Genomic DNA, 17887 nt, shown 5'->3' on the forward strand with positions numbered 1-17887 from the left:
CTTACTTATTTCAAAAAGTAAAATTAAAAGTAGAAAGATAGACATAAAGAAATGAAAAGCAAAGAAAGAAAAGAAAGTGGATACTTTTCCATTCCATGAACCAATTTAACCAAGCGGCTAGATGCATATACATGATTGCCACGTAGCAACCCCTGAAATGGAGCTTCCACATTGACATGTGGCAGTTTTATGGGTTCTGATCCCTCCATAAATACCCCATTGTATTCCTATCCCTTGTTCCTCTCACTTCATTCATTCACTACTCACACTTCCTCTTCTTTTTCTCTTTTCTACACCCTTCAATTCCTAGTATCATTTCTTCAACTTAGCAAAAGTAGTAATAATGCCAACAACACCATCAACAACATCAACGTTTGATGGCGTAGAAACTCCAAACGCAAACTCATCCAACACTCATGCTTCTCCCAAACAAAGCCCCCGAGAATCGCGTGACCTTCCTCCTTTACTCTCTTCTACTTACCCAATCACTCTTAAGGTACAACATTTAATACAAGTACTTAACAACAATAATTAAACTCATTAATCTTTAATTTTATTTTATCGAATTTACCTCTCATTTACCGGGACCATTTGTCTTTCTCATTAAACCATTAAATCAATAATTAAAATGAAAATTGAAATTTCATTAACTTATATATGCTCATGCAACGCAGTTCATGGACGTGGGATACAGATTAAAGATAGAGAGCAAAAAAGGAGGCTGCATCAAGAATTTCTTTACCGCGCTTGAATCACCACCGTCTGATCAAAGATCAACGCAAGAGCGAATCATTCTTAACAGTGTAACGGGAATAGCTTACCCAGGAGAGATCCTTGCCATTCTAGGCCCATCTGGAAGCGGAAAATCGACGCTCCTAAACTCACTCGCAGGGAGACTTCATGGAAACGGTCTCACTGGAACTATCCTCGCTAACTCATCGAAACTCAACAGAACGATTCTCCGTCGAACCGGGTTCGTTACGCAAGACGATATTCTCTACCCTCACTTAACGGTTCGCGAGACATTGGTTTTCTGCTCCATGCTGCGGCTCCCGAGGACGCTTTCGCGGGAGACGAAGGTGGCGGCGGCGGAGTCAGTGATCGTGGAGTTAGGGTTAAGCAAATGCGAGAACACTATCATTGGGAACAGTTTCATTCGCGGTGTTTCTGGTGGAGAGAGGAAGCGCGTGAGTATCGCTCACGAGATGTTGGTGGATCCGGCGCTTTTGATCTTGGATGAGCCTACGTCTGGATTGGACTCCACGGCGGCGCACCGCCTATTGTCGACGCTGGGTTCCTTGGCGAGGAAAGGGAAGACGGTGGTTACGTCAGTGCACCAGCCGTCAAGTCGTGTCTACCAGATGTTTGATAAAGTGCTCGTGTTGTCAGAAGGTAACTCTATGTACTACGGCAAAGGAACCGATGCCATGAGGTATTTCGAGTCGGTTGGGTTCGCGCCATCTTTCCCGGTTAATCCGGCGGATTTTCTGCTCGATCTCGCTAACGGTACGTGAAATTCATTGTTTCTGTTTTTTTGTCAGATTATTATTATTATTATTATTATTATTATTATTATTATTATTATTATTATTATTATTATTATTATTATTATTAGTTATAACTATTAATGCATTTGTCAGTTTATTTTTACACTTATCTATAAGTATTTATTTTCTAAATCTATATAAATTTAATGGATATACAAAGACACATAAAGAATTTTTAAATCACATTTCACTTTAGATGTTGGCGGAACTATTTTAGAAATTTAGAAATTAATATAACAAAAATAGAAATAGTGAATAGTGACATAGAATTTGGACGAGTGTAGGTATAATGTATCCATTAATTAAACTTTGGTGATAAGTTTTTAATATTAGTCTTGAATAGTTTCATTTTGATGCCACAGTTAAGCTTAAGTTATTAGTTTTTGTTTGTTAAGTAGAACGTGGTTAAAGACATTAAAGCTCTATCTTAATAAACAATTAAATTTAAGCATAAAGAATATATATAGTAGTATATGCTTAGAGGAGAGACAAAATCATTTACATAGATTAGCTCTGCATTAAAGGGTCCAGAATAAGTTCAGAAAGAAAAGAAAAAGAGGGATACATTATAAAGGGAAACAAATATCGTGATTCCCTAATGATATTCATGTGATGGATGATTACAAAAGGGACCTTAATGGGTGAAAAGGATGGTCAAAAGATTAGATTAACCCAAATTTAGGATGAACTAACATTCCATAATCAATTAATATTTGGACCATCCCTAAGTTAACAGGGTCTAATAAAAAACAATGTGTTCATGTTTTAGTGCTTCTTGGCAATGGTTGTCCTTTCTTGTATAAAATACTATTGAAGTTAATGAGTATATTAGGTATGAGCTTAGAGAGTAGAATGATAAAGATTTCTCCCATTGAGTGGAAGAGATCCATTAAAAACGTAATGGGTTTTGATTTTTGCATCAACAATGGAATGCTTTATTTAAAAAATTATTACATGATGCTCGCCACGTGTCCATCTTTTTTGGAACAGTTTGCCACTGCCTTTACTATTTTCTTGCCTTCAACTATTACTACATAGCCAGTTGTATAATTTCTTCTTCCGGGGCCAACATGATTTGACTCCATATGCTAATAATTTTCCCTCCATTTCAGCCAATTTTTTCCCCTTACAGTTTCTTCTTGGCCAACTCACAATCTTAGCCACTGCCTCATCCAGTGAGGCAAGCGTAGTTTTTTCCCCCTTGAAGCTAAATACCACTTTGATATGAAAATTATGTCCATATGATTTTAAATAATGTAGATCTCTAGGGAAACCTGTGCTTTGAAACAGAGAAGGGTGTTCAATTTATTTATTAACCACATTATATATCTTACCAAAGAATTTCAGTGAAAACCATGAAAACAAAAGGAAATCATTTTCTTGCACCAAATGAAACGATAAAGAAAGCATTAAAGTTTTCAATTTTCCAATCAATTTGAGCTTGGTGCCAAATATGATGTGGGTCCAGAAATATATTCCAAAATTAGAAGAAACATAAGTGAAAGGCATATGGTGCACTTATGGGCCTGTGTAGGCATGACCCCTTGTCACTAGAACCGTCAACTGTGTCCTTTTCTACTAGAATAACTTAATCTATCGTCCAGAATCAAAACCACTTTGTTGGGACGTCGAAAATAGTATTTAGATTGACTTGTTTTGTATCCAGGGGGAATGGATAGACAAGCTTGGACAAATCATTTAAGTTCTGACATAGACAACAAAAGATTAACAAACATGCTGCAGATTTTAACACTGTTATCACAATTCATAAACCGTACTTTTGTATTTATTTTCCTTTTAGACAGAAAATCTACGTGTCTTTCTTTCTCTGTTTATCATGGCATGTTCAAACACGTTAAGTCAATAAGGTTATACAAGTGATGTGAGAGATATTAGACTAGTGTAGCAATATGGACCAAAGCTATATATTTTATGGTCAAAGGAGAATGTGCATAAGGTTTAAAATTGGTAATGCTTAAGTAGTGGATTAGACTTTAGTTGAAGATAACTGGTCACTCTATTACATGTGCTGGGATTTTACTTCTTTTGGCATAGATATCACTAAAAAAAAGTTTAGCTAGGACCAGAATTAATAAATTATAATCCATGATATTTAACTGTGTGGTAAGTGCTCTTTGACTAGGTATTTTTATCTTTTATGGAGTTTAACATCTTTGGCACTGAAAGATTTTTCTTAACTTTTTTTTGTTGATTCTTGGGTCCATTTGAATATTATGTTGGTGGAGGTAATGACGACATTGATAGCGTGAGAAACCATAAATTTGATGTAAAAGAAAATAAAAAGAGGAAAGAGCACCTAGGAAAAGTGGGAGTGGATGTTTTTTTAGTAGATTTTGGCATCATGCTTTTCTTTTTTTAATTTCATATATCAGAAAAGAAGGGCTGCATAATAAAACTTTTGGTTTGTAATTTCTACAGGTAGGTTAAGCTTTTAGGTGTAAATAAGAAGTATTAAAGTAGTGTTTGGGGTCATATAACCAACGTGTTTATTTGTGTTTCCAACGTTGGATGTTTTGTTTTAGATACAACACTTGATGTTTGGCAGCATGACATGCAAAATTGGTTTTGGATGAAAACTTCTCTTTAATAATTTTGCAATTACTTTTCATTTTTATATCAATTCATTCATTAAGTTTAAAAGAGGAAATATAGAAAAGAATTGAATGATAATATTATTGTTAAATTTTCTTTGAAATGATTGATCAACCCGAGATCATGGTCATAGGCGTTGCTCCTTATTGATCATTACACTTGGAAAAAACTTGACCTTCACTTCTTTTCTTTGACAAATGATCTGTCCTTCTTTTTTTCCCACTTTGTTTCTTTTTCTCCTTTCCTCCACCTTTTTTTGAGAATCTTTCTCATTTTAGGATCTGTACGAGAGCAACACGTGTTGGGTTGCTTTTACATCCTTATAAACAATTCTCCCCTAAAGTGAAGTGTGATGGCATAAAGGCTTATATTGAATTAAAAGTAAATAAATGGATATATTGATATTGATATGCAAATGAAAGTAGGAGCTGCTGGCCCAATCAGCAGTGACAGCACCAATATTAGTGGAGACACACCATAACATGACATTAATACATAAATCAGCTTTTACAAGTTCCACTATCATATTTAAGCATGTTATGCCCCTAGTCCGTCCTTTTGGAATACTCAACTAATCAAGTAACTGTTTGATTAATTTAAACACCTTTTTCTTTAGCTTTTATCCCTGTTTCGACTAATATATCCTGTACTTTCTATGTTTTTGTGCCAACAGATTAGGAAGTTTACTTCTGTATTTTCATGGTTTACCCCATTGAAAGTAATATTATTCAAAGCACTAACACTAAATATGATTACCTATTCTGACTGTGATTTAAACCTTAGTTTTTACGTTATGATAACAGCGGTTGATAAACTTGACTATTTTAAATGCCATGTTCTACAATTTCTGGTTTTGTGGGCCATTCTCATGCTATGTTCTATCAGTTCCTATAATTTATTTTGTTGCATATGATTTATCTGTGGATAACGATTTTTCATACAAAGTTTCCTTTTCTTTCTATTTGATGTGTGGTCCCTTATCTCTTTAATTTGGATTTTGAAAGTTGAAAGGTTAAGTACGAAACGTGAAGTCCACTTGTTTTGAAATTGAATGCACCTTAGATTTTTTTTCTTGTTATTTTCCTATCTTCTGCCAAGTACTTTCTAGGACAGTAGGACTCATTTACTAGACATGTTGTAGTTTATTCAAATAAGAAATATAATTACCTCACATAATTGAATTGCAATAAAAAAATGAACATTTTATTGTTTAGGGTGTGATATTAATCAAGCTTAACTTTGAATTGTGTAGGTGTTTGCCATGTAGATGGTGTAAGTGAAAAAGATCGACCAAACATAAAGCAAAATTTAATTCATTCATACAACAGAGAACTGGGTCCAAAGGTAAAATCTCTTTGCATGGACACAACAAATGTTTCAATAAAAGGAAGTAACCCTGTAAGAAGCAACTCTTCAAAAGAACGTAGATATAATGACAGAGTTAGCATCTTTGATTGGTTTTACCAATTCAGTATTCTACTCCAGAGAAGCCTCAAAGAAAGAAAATATGAATCATTCAACATACTGAGAGTTTCTCAAGTTGTTGCTGCTGCATTACTAGCTGGTTTAATGTGGTGGCATTCAGACTATATGAACATTCAAGATAGGCTTGGATTACTCTTCTTCATTTCAATCTTTTGGGGTGTATTCCCATCTTTCAACTCTGTGTTTGCATTCCCTCAAGAGCGTGCAATCTTTGTAAAAGAGAGAGCTTCTGGTATGTACACATTATCATCCTATTTCATGGCTAGAATTGTGGGTGACCTACCAATGGAGCTTATTCTTCCAACAATTTTCCTCGTTATTACATACTGGATGGGTGGATTGAAGCCTGATTTGTTGTCTTTTCTCTTGACATTGATGGTTGTTCTTTTATTCGTTCTTGTATCACAAGGTCTTGGACTTGCTTTAGGTGCTGCAATAATGGATGCTAAACAAGCTTCCACAGTTGCAGCAGTTACAATGCTAGCATTTGTTTTAACAGGTGGATACTATGTTCATAAGGTTCCATCTTGTGTTGCTTGGATCAAATATATATCCACAACATTCTATAGTTACAGGCTTTTGACTAGAATTCAATATGGTGATGGCAAGAAAATTGCATATCTATTGGGCTGCAATCATGATAGTAGTACTAGTGATGGAGCTAACTGCAAATTTCTTGATGAAGATGTGGTGGGTCAAATGGGCCCAATGGGAAGCATTGGAGTGTTGTTTTTCATGTTTGTGTTTTACAGATTATTGGCTTACCTTGCCTTGAGACGTATCAAAAATTGAAATTGAAGAACTTCTGCAATGCATAGTTCTTTGGGAAATTAATATGAAAACTAAAAGTTGGTGTTTTGAATTGAATGGGGTGGGTCAATTTGTTGGTTCCTAGTGCAGCAACAATCATAATGTTCTTAATTTCCTCTAAAGTACTGGCTAGTTGATTTGTGCTAACTGTAATTGAAGAATGAGAAAATTTCTGTAAAGTTGTTAGATAGGTAACATAAATTTGAACTGAAGAAAAGAGGGTTTGGATTCAAATTCTGCAAGTTTCGTTCTGTACTAAGAATACTCAGTGAAGAAATAAAGAAATTTCTTCCACATGCAATGTATAATCATTATGCCATTCCTTTCTTACTTTTGCTATTTTTCTTAATTTCTACAATCTCTTTTCCTTAAATTAGAATACAATTTCATACCAATTACCATTAATTATTACTTTTTTTATCCAATCAGTATAAATATTAGAAAGAATAGTTTTTTTTAATAGAAAGGAAAGACTAGTTTTTAATATTGGTAAAAAAATGTTTTTAACTAATACCATAAACACACTCATATATGTGTCATATTTGTTTATATGTTTATTTCTCGCCTTTTTATAATGTCAATGGGGAAAGAAGTTTACTCTCAGAAGTAGAGTATACTTTATATTTGTCAGGGAGAGTTTAACCATTCTAATCTATCACCTTTGTTTTTTTGTTTGTCCACATTCCTGAAAGATGCGTTGTCATCATAAAAAACGGAGAGAATATGGGTCTATGTGCTTGTAGGTATGAAGTCTACAACAATTTGTTAATTTAGTTTTGATGTTATCAATGCTCTTAAGAGACGTCTTCATCATAAATGATTTTGGTTTGAATGATGACAAGTGATATTATCATATGATATGATCAAGTGATGTCCCTAAAAGATTAAGGTCTAATGTGATCAACAGACGGTGCTTGAAGATCAAGGTCTAATGTGATCAAGTGTTGGTGCTTGAAGATATAGATATCTTATGTTAAAATGACCTTGTTATGTTGATCAAGGTGTGTTGATCAAGATGAAGCTTGAAGATCAAGTGGATCAAGTTATGTTGATCAGTTAAAGCATTTGAAAGTCATTTGATGTAGTAATCTAGTTGATGTGCTCAAGATATCTAGATCTATTGTGTTGTTCAAGTGGTGATCAAGATATCATAGCTCAAGTGTTGTGGTGATCTGTTGTGATCATGTGCTTGGAGATCACATTATCAAAAGGCTACTTTGGAGGAAAATATTGTATGTCAAGTGGAACTCGAAGGAGTCAGTAAATATCTCTGATTAAGTAGTCGTGAACTAAACTTTTTGGACATCTGACTCCATACACAAGAGGAGGGTGAATTGTGGGTTTCAGAAGCATTGTAGTTTGAAAACTTTTCTTTATCATTATCAAAGTTTAAGAATATTTTTATAAAAACATTTTAAGAAATAGAAGCATAAATTAAATATGCGAAAAATAAAGAGTTAAGGGTAAGATAAATGATACCATGAATTATAGAGGTTCGGTCAAAATGAAAATACGTTACCCTCTTTCCAAGATTTGATCTTGAGAGTATTCAGTAATGGTTAAGAGCTTTTAGTAGGTTAAACTCTCGAACCCCCTTATACAAGAAAAAATGAAGTTTCAGGCTAACTTCCAACCAAACAACAAACAACAAAGAGAAGTGGTTAGTCTTCCTTCCAACTAGAAACTTACAGAGAGAAGCGGCTAGTCTTGCTTCCAAACTGCGGATTGAAGTGGTTAGTCTTCTTTCCAAACAACAACTTGAAACGGTTACTCCCCAAGCTAAATTGATATTTTCTACGAACTTATCTCAAACCAAGATTAGCTTTTAACCGAGACGAACTCACGAACCGACCCGAGGTTTTGACTAGGATGACCACGAACCATTGAGATTTTAACCAGACTTATCTCGAACTAAAGCAAGCTCTTGAACCGGGCTTGGATCACATACTGAACCGAGGTTTTGACCTGGATCACCACGAACCGAGTTGAAATTTTAAAATGACATGATCTTGAACAAAAGTAAGCTTTTAAACAGGCTGAGCTTATGAACCAAACGATGACTTAAAAACCTAAATCCCCAAACAAATATTTTAATGAGTTCAGCTTTTGAACCCAAACAAACACTCCCTTAAGGATAAATTACTCAACCACGGGAAAACACTGAATGTGAGAGAATCACAAGAAGGGGGGTTGAATTGTGTTAACTTTTTATTTCGTTTCTCTAAGTCTCTTATCAGATTCTAAAAACAAGGTCTAGAATCTGATACTTGGTTAAAAATTTGCAGTGGATAAATCAAGTTCTGAGTTAGAGAGAGAGGAAAAGAGAGACACAAACAAATTTATCTGGTTTCCTCCCACAAATCGTGAGTAGTCCAGTTCCCTTGCACATCCAAGGGATTTCACTATAATCACAACTGGTTATAATTTGCTTAAGCACAAAAGTAAGATACTTCTAATGCTCAAACATACAAGTAATAGATTTATAATGCTCAAGCATACATTAAGAGGCTTCAGATACCCAACCACTTAGAAAGAGACATCAAATGCTTAAACACACAAGCAAGATACTTTTACAATCTAACTTACAAAGAAAAGATTGTTTGTTTTTTACACTTGATATAAAATCAGAGGTGTAAATAAAATACAACACACTAAGACTCTTTAAGACTTAAGAATTTCTAAAATATACAATTGTTAAGAAATTTGAAGTTAAACTTGTGCTTTTTGTTTAACAGACTAACATCTCTTTTATTGTCAATGGTTCGTTTTGTTTTATTCAAATCTTTAGCTCCTTATATAGATATATACGAAAGAGTCGTTGAAGAGCACAAGAGAGTCTTGGAGAAGCTTGATCAGAGACATTTAAATGTTATTTGATATAGTTAATTCCTTTGAAAAGATATTTGAAATCTCTTTGCTTCAAGAGGATTTATTCGTTTCATTCCAATTGTCTGTGAAGATATTTGTTTAAATCTTCACGTGATCAGAAGAAGATAAATTTCTCTTTGAGTCTGAACGTGAGCCATCAGAGTCTCCTCGATCCTTGCATTGACTAACCTCATAGTATGATAGTGACTTGTCAGAGTCTTCTTGATCCTTGTGTTTGATTGACTTCAAAGTCCGAGTCTTCAGAGTCTCAGCTTCTGATCCTTCAGAGTTTAAGTCTTCAGGGTCTGACTTTCTTCAGAGTCTGATCTTCAGGAGTTGACCTCCTTGAGAGTCTGAGTCTTCAGAGTCTACTTCTGATCCTTCATATTTTGGATCTTTTAGCTTTTATTTAAATATTCATCTTTAGTATCACAACTAACTTTATATTAAATTTTTTAGTCTATGGTCATGCACACTTGAACATATGTTAGTATACCCAATTGTTCTTTAAATACTTTGTTATCATCAAAACCTTACAAATATGGTACAAACCAATTTTTTTCCAGTAATCTCCCTTTTTTTATGATGACAAACACAAGTATTTAAGAAAAATGGTTGTTAATTTAATTAACAAGTTGACTTCATGGTCTGAGGTTTGTAAGCCCCCCTAATAGTCCAAAAGGTGAGGTCTGTAAGCTCCCCTAAGTTCTATCTAGGTAATTAAATTTAATCAATAAAGCACAATAAATAATTCTTTAGATTTTAAGTAAGTAAAAGGTTCATAACTTTCAGATTCAAATGCTTATTACTTATTTATCTTACTCCCCTTTTGTTATCAACAAAAAATAATAATAAACGAAATAATAAAAGATACTGAAGAAAAATATTATAAACTCAAGAAGATAAATTTTAAGATTGCAGAAAAATTTGGAAAAAGTTAGAAACAACAGAAAAAAAGAGGATTTTAAAGTCCTAAAACCTAAGGTTTCTTTAGAAGTGTAACACCTCAAAATTTGCTCTCCTCATTCATGCATTCATTTTTTAGGTCATTTAGCATTTCATATTGCATTTCATCATGTCAATCAGAATCAGGTCCGAGAAGCTTGAACATCATCCAAGACACTTTGTGGGTTCTATCCGAGGTGATCGGTCAACGCAAGGGAAATATTTGAGTTACCTCTAACAGGTTCAAATGGGGCCTATCCACCATGCAAAACGCCAAGTTTGAAGGAGCAAAAAGCGAAGCCTGAGCTGTCATGCTCGCTAGGCGAGCAGAATGCTTCGCCTAGCGAAGAGCGTTGTCATGCTCGCTAGGCGAGCAAATCCTTCGCTAGGCGAAGAGCACGCGGTTTCAGAAAATAACAGCAAGTTTTGGGCTTGAGCTGACCTCATTTTGAGCCCACCACCCACGAGATCAGACTATAAATACTAAAGTTTCAGTAGAGAAAAAAACCCGGCTGGAGAAAAAGAGAAAAAGCTTGAGAGAAGGAGACCTAGGAACTACTCTGCAGCAACCCCCAGACAGTTCTGAAAGGTTCACTCGGACTCACACACTTTTTCGCCCCATCTCCCGTAAACCCTAAACATTGCTTTGCAAACCCATCCGTGCCCTTCGATTTCAATCGATCTCTCCGATCAGGTTTTCCCTTATTCCCATTACTCTTACGCTCTCAATTTGAATCCTATGAATGTATGAGGTATCGTTTGTTTTTGCCCACGGGTTTAGAAGTGCATGAATGCATAAAACAATAATTTGAATGTTTAATAGTTTCGTTTCTGAGATGGATACCACAGGGTTTCAGATTATGGATATCGAACTATTATCAAGGAAGAATCCCAAACCCGCAGGCCTTCGCTAGCCGCTTCGCTAGGCGAGCCTGTAGCGGAGCTTCGCTAAGCCTTCGCTAGGCGAAGCAGTCGCGAACGTGACAATATTTGTTTTTTTGTTCTGTTTGTTCTAACCTGTTTTATGTTCACTATGGCATTGTTTTCTTTTGACTCCATCCTGTTTCTCTAACCCTTTTGTTGAGTTTTTGTGAGGGCTCACGTGATTCTTGCAGAGATAGCTGGCGTGGTTTTCCACTTTATTTGTGGGATACCCCCTGGAGGTTTATTCCGATTACCTGTACTGACTGGCTTTCTTTGATGGTGTTAGCTTGGAAGGAACTCTGGGTTTCTCGTTCCCTTAATTGCTGTTACCTCGGATCCTCATCCGTGTGGTACTTTTACATCTTTCCCGCATTTTACTGCTTTCTTACCTGGAAAATCTCGATAGGAGGCAATGTTTTTGTGTGTTTTACTTTATGCAGGTTCCCCCGTCCAGGACTCCTTTTACATGCGCGTTCCTAAAACGCAAACAAACCTTTCATTGATTTTTCTTCTCCTAAGAACACGTACTCCTTCTACTACAGGCGAGTAAGTCTCCCAAGGTCGAGCATCCGGTAGATTGCGTAGTAACATCGTTCACCCCAACCCATAACCCTTAACCCCGTAGTTAGTCGAACTACGTTTTGCTCTGATTCTCAGGCCAGATGAGATACGTAGGCATAAGATGCGATATCTTAGCGAGCACACATCCCCCTAACCCATAGGCAGCCGAGCTACGAAGACTCTGATTCTCACATTCAGATGAGATACGTCTTTTCCTTTCCCTCGCATAACCGGCCCCCGAACCCAAGATTTGATTGCGAGACCTTGTCTTTTCCTTTCCTTTTTCCAAGTTTACTTCGAGCGTTTCCTTCCCCCTTTGTGATAAATAACGCACGGTGGCGACTCTTCTGTCTTTCCTCGCCGGTTGTTTTTTTTCGCACTCTATTTTTAGGTTGCGACAGCTGGCGACTCTGCTGGGGACCTATTTTCCCTAGTGGGCCTTTCCTAGCGTTTGTTTGTTTATTATCTCTTGTGTGTTATTTATTTATTGCTTTGCATACTTATCTGCTTGCATTGCATCCTATGTGCACTTTACTGTTTCATGCATACTGTGCTGGCTGTGTATCTGTTTCACTTGTTGGATGGGAGTCACAAGAGGTAAAAGGCCCAATACACAGGCTATGAGTGAACTTTAGGACACCTAGGAATAGAGTGATTCATGGGAAGCGGGTGGTATGGCGCCACTTAGCGGAACATGGTATCACGAGCAGTTCAGATTCTGATGGGGTATTATCGTTGCATACACCTGGTGTGCATATGATGATATTCTTGAAACAATTGTTTACCCTGCGTTTCTCTTGACCTTACTCTGGCCTATATTACACCCGTGAGCGGGACGGGAATGAATCATTTACAGGTACTGATGGTGACTTGTTCTGTTGGTGACTACGCCCCGATGGTGACTTGTGTATGGTTCTTGTTGGTGACCGTTGGTTCTGAAGTATGGGTTCTAAGTTGATGACTGTGTTATATGGTTCCCGGTTCTGAATTCATGTTGAAGTTCTGATCATGTGCCTTGTGATACACCGCCAACCAGCCATTGTTTCATCATTTTGCATCATAGCATGTTTATTTTCAAAAAAAATAAAAAATAAAATTTTTTTACCCGCATATCATTTTTCAGGTTTATCCATGATAAAACATATCATACGCATCATACACATATCATTCATTGCATCATTACAGGTGTTCTTGAAGAGGACTTCTCATTCTTGTTTCCGTTCAGGCAGAATTGCTGGGTACCATCCGCACCGTTACACAACAAGGCAGAATCAACAGAGGATCATGGATCAAGTTCAAGCAGAACTAGCAGAGATGAGGACCAACATGGCCCAGTTCATGAGTATGATGCAAGGGGTAGTGCAAGGGCAAGAGGAACTCTGAGCCTTGGTCCAGAGACAAGAAACAGTGATTCCCCTTGTCGGTCAGTGTCCGCCAGAGGAGACCTCTGTCGATGACGCTACTGTTACCAACCCTGTCAACAACCATGCCAATGGTGACGAATTGCGTGGTATGAGAATCAATGGACAACCCATCAGTACAGAGGTTACTAATGCTCGAGCGGCACGTGCTCCGGTTCACCATCCTTCTCATTTGGTCGACAAGCAATAAAATATGTTCACCATTCCCAGTGATGATGATCAATTTGGAAAAGTGGAAGAGAGAGATAGAAGGGTCGACGCCCTTGCTGAAAAGATTCACGCCATGGAGTTCCAGAATTCGTTGGGTTTTGACGTTTCTAATATGGGTTTAGTTGACGGGTTGAGGATCCCGTACAAGTTCAAAGCGCCATCTTTCGACAAATACAATGACACTTCTTGTCCCCGAACTCATGTGCAAGCTTATTACCAGAAGATATCCGCTTATACCGATGATGAAAAGATGTGGATATACTTTTTCCAAGACAGTTTGTCCGGAGCATCTTTGGATTGGTACATGGACTTGAGAAAAGAATCTGTCAGAAGCTGGAGAGAGTTAGGTGAAGCTTTTCTGAGGCAGTACAAGCATAACATGGACATGGCTCCGAGCAGAACTCAGTTGCAGAGTCTGTTTCAAAAGACCGGTGAGAGTTTCAAGGAATACGCCCAGAGGTGGCGTGAACTAGCTGCGAGAGTACAACCTCCGATGTTGGAGAGAGAATTGACAGATATGTTCATTGGAACCCTGCAAGGTGTATTCATGGATCGTATGGGAAGTTGCCCATTTGGTAGTTTTTTGGATGTTGTGATTTGCGGAGAAAGAACTGAAAGTCTTATCAAAGCGGGAAAAATCCAAGACCCTGGTTCTTCAAGTTCTTCAAGTGCTAAGAAACCATTTTCAGGGGCATCCAGAAAGAGAGAGAGTGAGACAAATGCTATACACGGAAACAGAGGACAACAATACCGTCAAGTTGCTGCTGTGACTATTCCAGCAACCCAACCTCAACAACCACAAAGAGGACAACCACAACAACAACAACGCCGCCAATTCCAACCAAGACAAAGAATGCCAGATCGACATTTTGATCAGCCGCCTATGACTTATGTTGAATTACTCCCTGAACTGCTCAGGTTAAAGTTTGTTGAACTTCGCACTATGGCTCCATTAACAAGGATTCCCGCTGGTTATGATGCTAATGTCCGTTGTGATTTTCATTCTGGTGCGCCAGGGCACCACATCGAGAATTTTCGGGCTTTTCACCATAAAGTTCAGGATTTGATTGATGCGGAGACGATTAACTTTGCTCCTACTCCGAATGTGGTGAATAATCCTATGCCTCAGCATGGAGGGCCCAGAGTAAACATTGTGGAAGATGGGGAAAATTTGAACTTGGTAGTCGATATTGATGATGTTCAGACTTCTTTGTTTGTAGTGAAGGAACGTCTGCTTAGAGGGGGAGTATTCCCGGGATGTGACAGGAATTGTTCAGATTGTGGTAATCATGAAAACGGCTGTGTGAAATTGAAAGAAGGTATCCAGGAATTGATGAATGAAGGTTATTTACATTTTGATCGAGTAGTGAAAGACCGTGAAGAGGTATCGGCTGTTACCATTTACTTTACATCGTCAGAAGGTCCTGCACGTGCTCCAAGAACTATTAGTGCGCCTGTGACTATTGGTACTCCTGTGACCGTAGCTACGCTTGTAACCATATCTGCTCTGGTGACTTTTGGTGTTCCCGCAATTATTAATGCTCCAGTAACTATCAGTACTCCTACCACTATTGCTGCTTCTAGTGAAAGACTTTATGAGAATAGTAGAGCAATTCCGTGGCAATATGACAATGCTTCTTGCAGAAATAGAAGACCAGAGAATCATACCAGATCAGTAAATCAGACTCCAGTAATAGTTGGTTCGGCTGTGGGTAATGTGGGAGGACCCGGAGGATTTACGAGGAGTGGTCGTTTGTTTACACCACAGGTTCCGAAGGATAACAATGTTGAGGCTCTTGCTAGAACAAAGGGAAAACAAGTTGTAGTTGAAGAAGAACCAGTGCGAAAGGAAGTGCCCGAGGGCTCTTTTGAGAAGGACGTAGAGGAATTCATGAGAATTATCAAGAGAAATGATTACAAGATCGTGGATCAGTTGAACCAGACATCGTCAAAAATCTCTATTCTCTCTCTGTTGATGTGTTCCGAGGCACACTGGGACGCCCTGTTGAAAATGTTGAATATGGCTTATGTGCCCCTAGAGATTTTTGTTAACCAACTCGAAGGTGTTATTGCAAATGTTAACACGAGACATGGTTTGGGATTCACGGATCTAGACTTGACACCTGAGGGTCGCAATCACAATAGAGCTCTACATATCACGATGGAATGCAAAGGCGCGGTTTTGTCGCATGTTTTGGTTGATACCGGTTCTTCTTTAAATGTGCTGCCCAAAATGGCTCTGAGTAAGCTTGATGTCGAAGGGGTTGTTCTCATACCAAGTGATCTTGTTGTCCGTGCTTTTGATGGATCCAAGCGATCAGTTTGTGGTGAAGTCATGTTGCCTTTGAAGATCGGCCCGGAAGTGTTTAATATTGTCTTCTATGTGATGGATATTCAGCCAGCATATAGTTGTCTGTTGGGGCGTCCCTGGATACATGGAGCCGGAGCAGTTTCCTCGACTCTCCACCAAAAGCTAAAATATGTGTGGGATGGTCAAGTTGTGACCGTATGTGGCGAATATGACATCTTTGTGAGCCATTTATCCTCCTTCAAATATGTGGAGATGGATGGCGAAATTCATGAAACTCTATGTCAAGCTTTTGAGACGGTCGATATTGAGAAGGTGGCTTTTGTTGAACAGAAGAAACCAGGTACCTCGATTGCGTCCTATAAACAAGCTCTAGAGGTCATTCATTCAGGTAACGCAGAAGGCTGGGGCAAGGTGATTGATGTGCCCGTAAAAGAAGACTTGTTTGGCATTGGTTATCAGCCTTTTCAGTTATCAGAGCAGGGTGTCCAGAACCAGAAAGGGCCGTGTGCTTTCACTAGTGCTGGATTGATGAATCACGGGGATGTCTTTGCAATAGACAATGAAGATGGTGACAGTGATTGTGATATGGACAATTGGGTGCGCCCATGTGCTCCAGGGGAGAAGATCAACAACTGGACGGCTGAAGAAATAGTCCAAGTTACTCTTCAGACAGAGTAATTTTATTTTGTTTTGCATTTTGCATGAAAGCCCTACGCCCTGCCCAGGGCGTAGTGGTTAATTGTAGGGCCACATCATGTTTTGAGTTTTCAATGATTATCATCAATAAAGGACGTTTTGCAATCAAATTTGTGCTCACTGTCTTTCTGTTTTTTACTTTCATTTTCAAAACAATAAAAATGACAATGTTTTTTGTTTTTTGTGACTTTCTTGAACTCTTTTCTAAAAAGCATGAAACATCGCTCATGCAGAATCGATCTTGCGGATTCCAGTAAAAACAGTTATGTTATGGCTCAGTATGACTTTGATAATCCCATTTACCAAGCCGAAGAGGATAGTGAAGAAGATTGTGAACTCCCCAAAGAATTGGCCAGACTATTCAAACAGGAGGAAAGGGTCATTCAACCCCATCAGGAAGAGTTGGAAGTCATTAACCTTGGTACTGAGGATGCAAAGAAAGAGATCAAGATAGGGGATGCTTTAGAGGAAAAGGTCAAGAGAGGGCTGATTGAAATGCTGCGAGAATACGTCGATGTCTTTGCATTGTCGTATCAAGATATGCCTGGTTTGGATACAGATATTGTGGTACACAGGCTACCTCTCAGAGAAGATTGTCCTTCGGTAAAGCAGAAGCTTCGCAGAACTAGTCCTGATATGGCTGTCAAGATCAAAGAGGAGGTTCAGAAACAGTTGGATGCAGGTTTCCTAGCAGTTACCAATTATCCCCCTTGGGTGGCCAACATCGTACACGTGCCGAAGAAGGATGGTAAAGTCAGGATGTGTGTCGATTACCGAGATTTAAACAGAGCCAGTCTGAAAGATGACTTCCCGTTACCTCACATTGATGTATTGGTCGATAGCACTGCTCAGTCCTCGGTTTTCTCTTTCATGGATGGATTTTCTGGCTATAATCAGATCAAGATGGCGCCAGAAGACATGGAGAAGACGACATTCATTACACCTTGGGGCACGTTCTGTTATAAGGTAATGCCATTTGGGTTGAAGAACGCCGGTGCTACCTACCAAAGAGCTATGATGACTCTCTTTCATGACATGATGCACAAAGAAATTGAAGTGTACGTGGATGATATGATTGCGAAGTCTCAGACAAAAGAGGAGCACTTGGTAAACTTGCCAAAGTTGTTTGAAAGATTGAGAAAGTTCAAACTGAGGCTGAATCCAAACAAGTGTACATTTGGAGTGAGATCTGGAAAGCTGTTAGGTTTCGTTGTTAGTGAGAAAGTAAAAGCTATTCAAGAAATGCCTGAACCAAGAACGGAAAAGTAGGTTCGTGGGTTTTTAGGGAGGCTGAACTACATTGCACGGTTCATATCTCACCTAACAGCTACGTGCGAACCGATATTTAAATTGCTAAGAAAAGATCAAGAAATCAGGTGGAACAATGATTGTCAAAAAGCTTTTGATAAGATAAAAGAATATTTGCAGAAACCTCCAATTTTTATACCTCCAGTTCCTGGGAGGCCTCTGATAATGTACCTTTCAGTAACAGAGAA

General features: G+C 38.1%; 1 protein-coding gene across 1 annotated transcript; it reads left to right on the forward strand.

Annotated features, from left to right (window-relative positions):
- The first annotated feature begins 228 nt into the window (after positions 1–228).
- LOC127091773 (ABC transporter G family member 25) lies at positions 229–6751 on the forward strand. The gene is made up of 3 exons (XM_051030474.1): positions 229–496; positions 675–1506; positions 5413–6751. The coding sequence occupies exons 1-3, from the start codon at positions 344–346 to the stop codon at positions 6435–6437; spliced, it is 2010 nt and encodes a 669-aa protein (XP_050886431.1). The 5' UTR covers positions 229–343; the 3' UTR covers positions 6438–6751.
- Positions 6752–17887: the final 11136 nt, after the last annotated feature.

The sequence above is a fragment of the Lathyrus oleraceus genome, chromosome 6, assembly GCF_024323335.1.
Source record: "Lathyrus oleraceus cultivar Zhongwan6 chromosome 6, CAAS_Psat_ZW6_1.0, whole genome shotgun sequence".
In the NCBI taxonomy this organism is placed as follows: domain Eukaryota; kingdom Viridiplantae; phylum Streptophyta; class Magnoliopsida; order Fabales; family Fabaceae; genus Lathyrus; species Lathyrus oleraceus.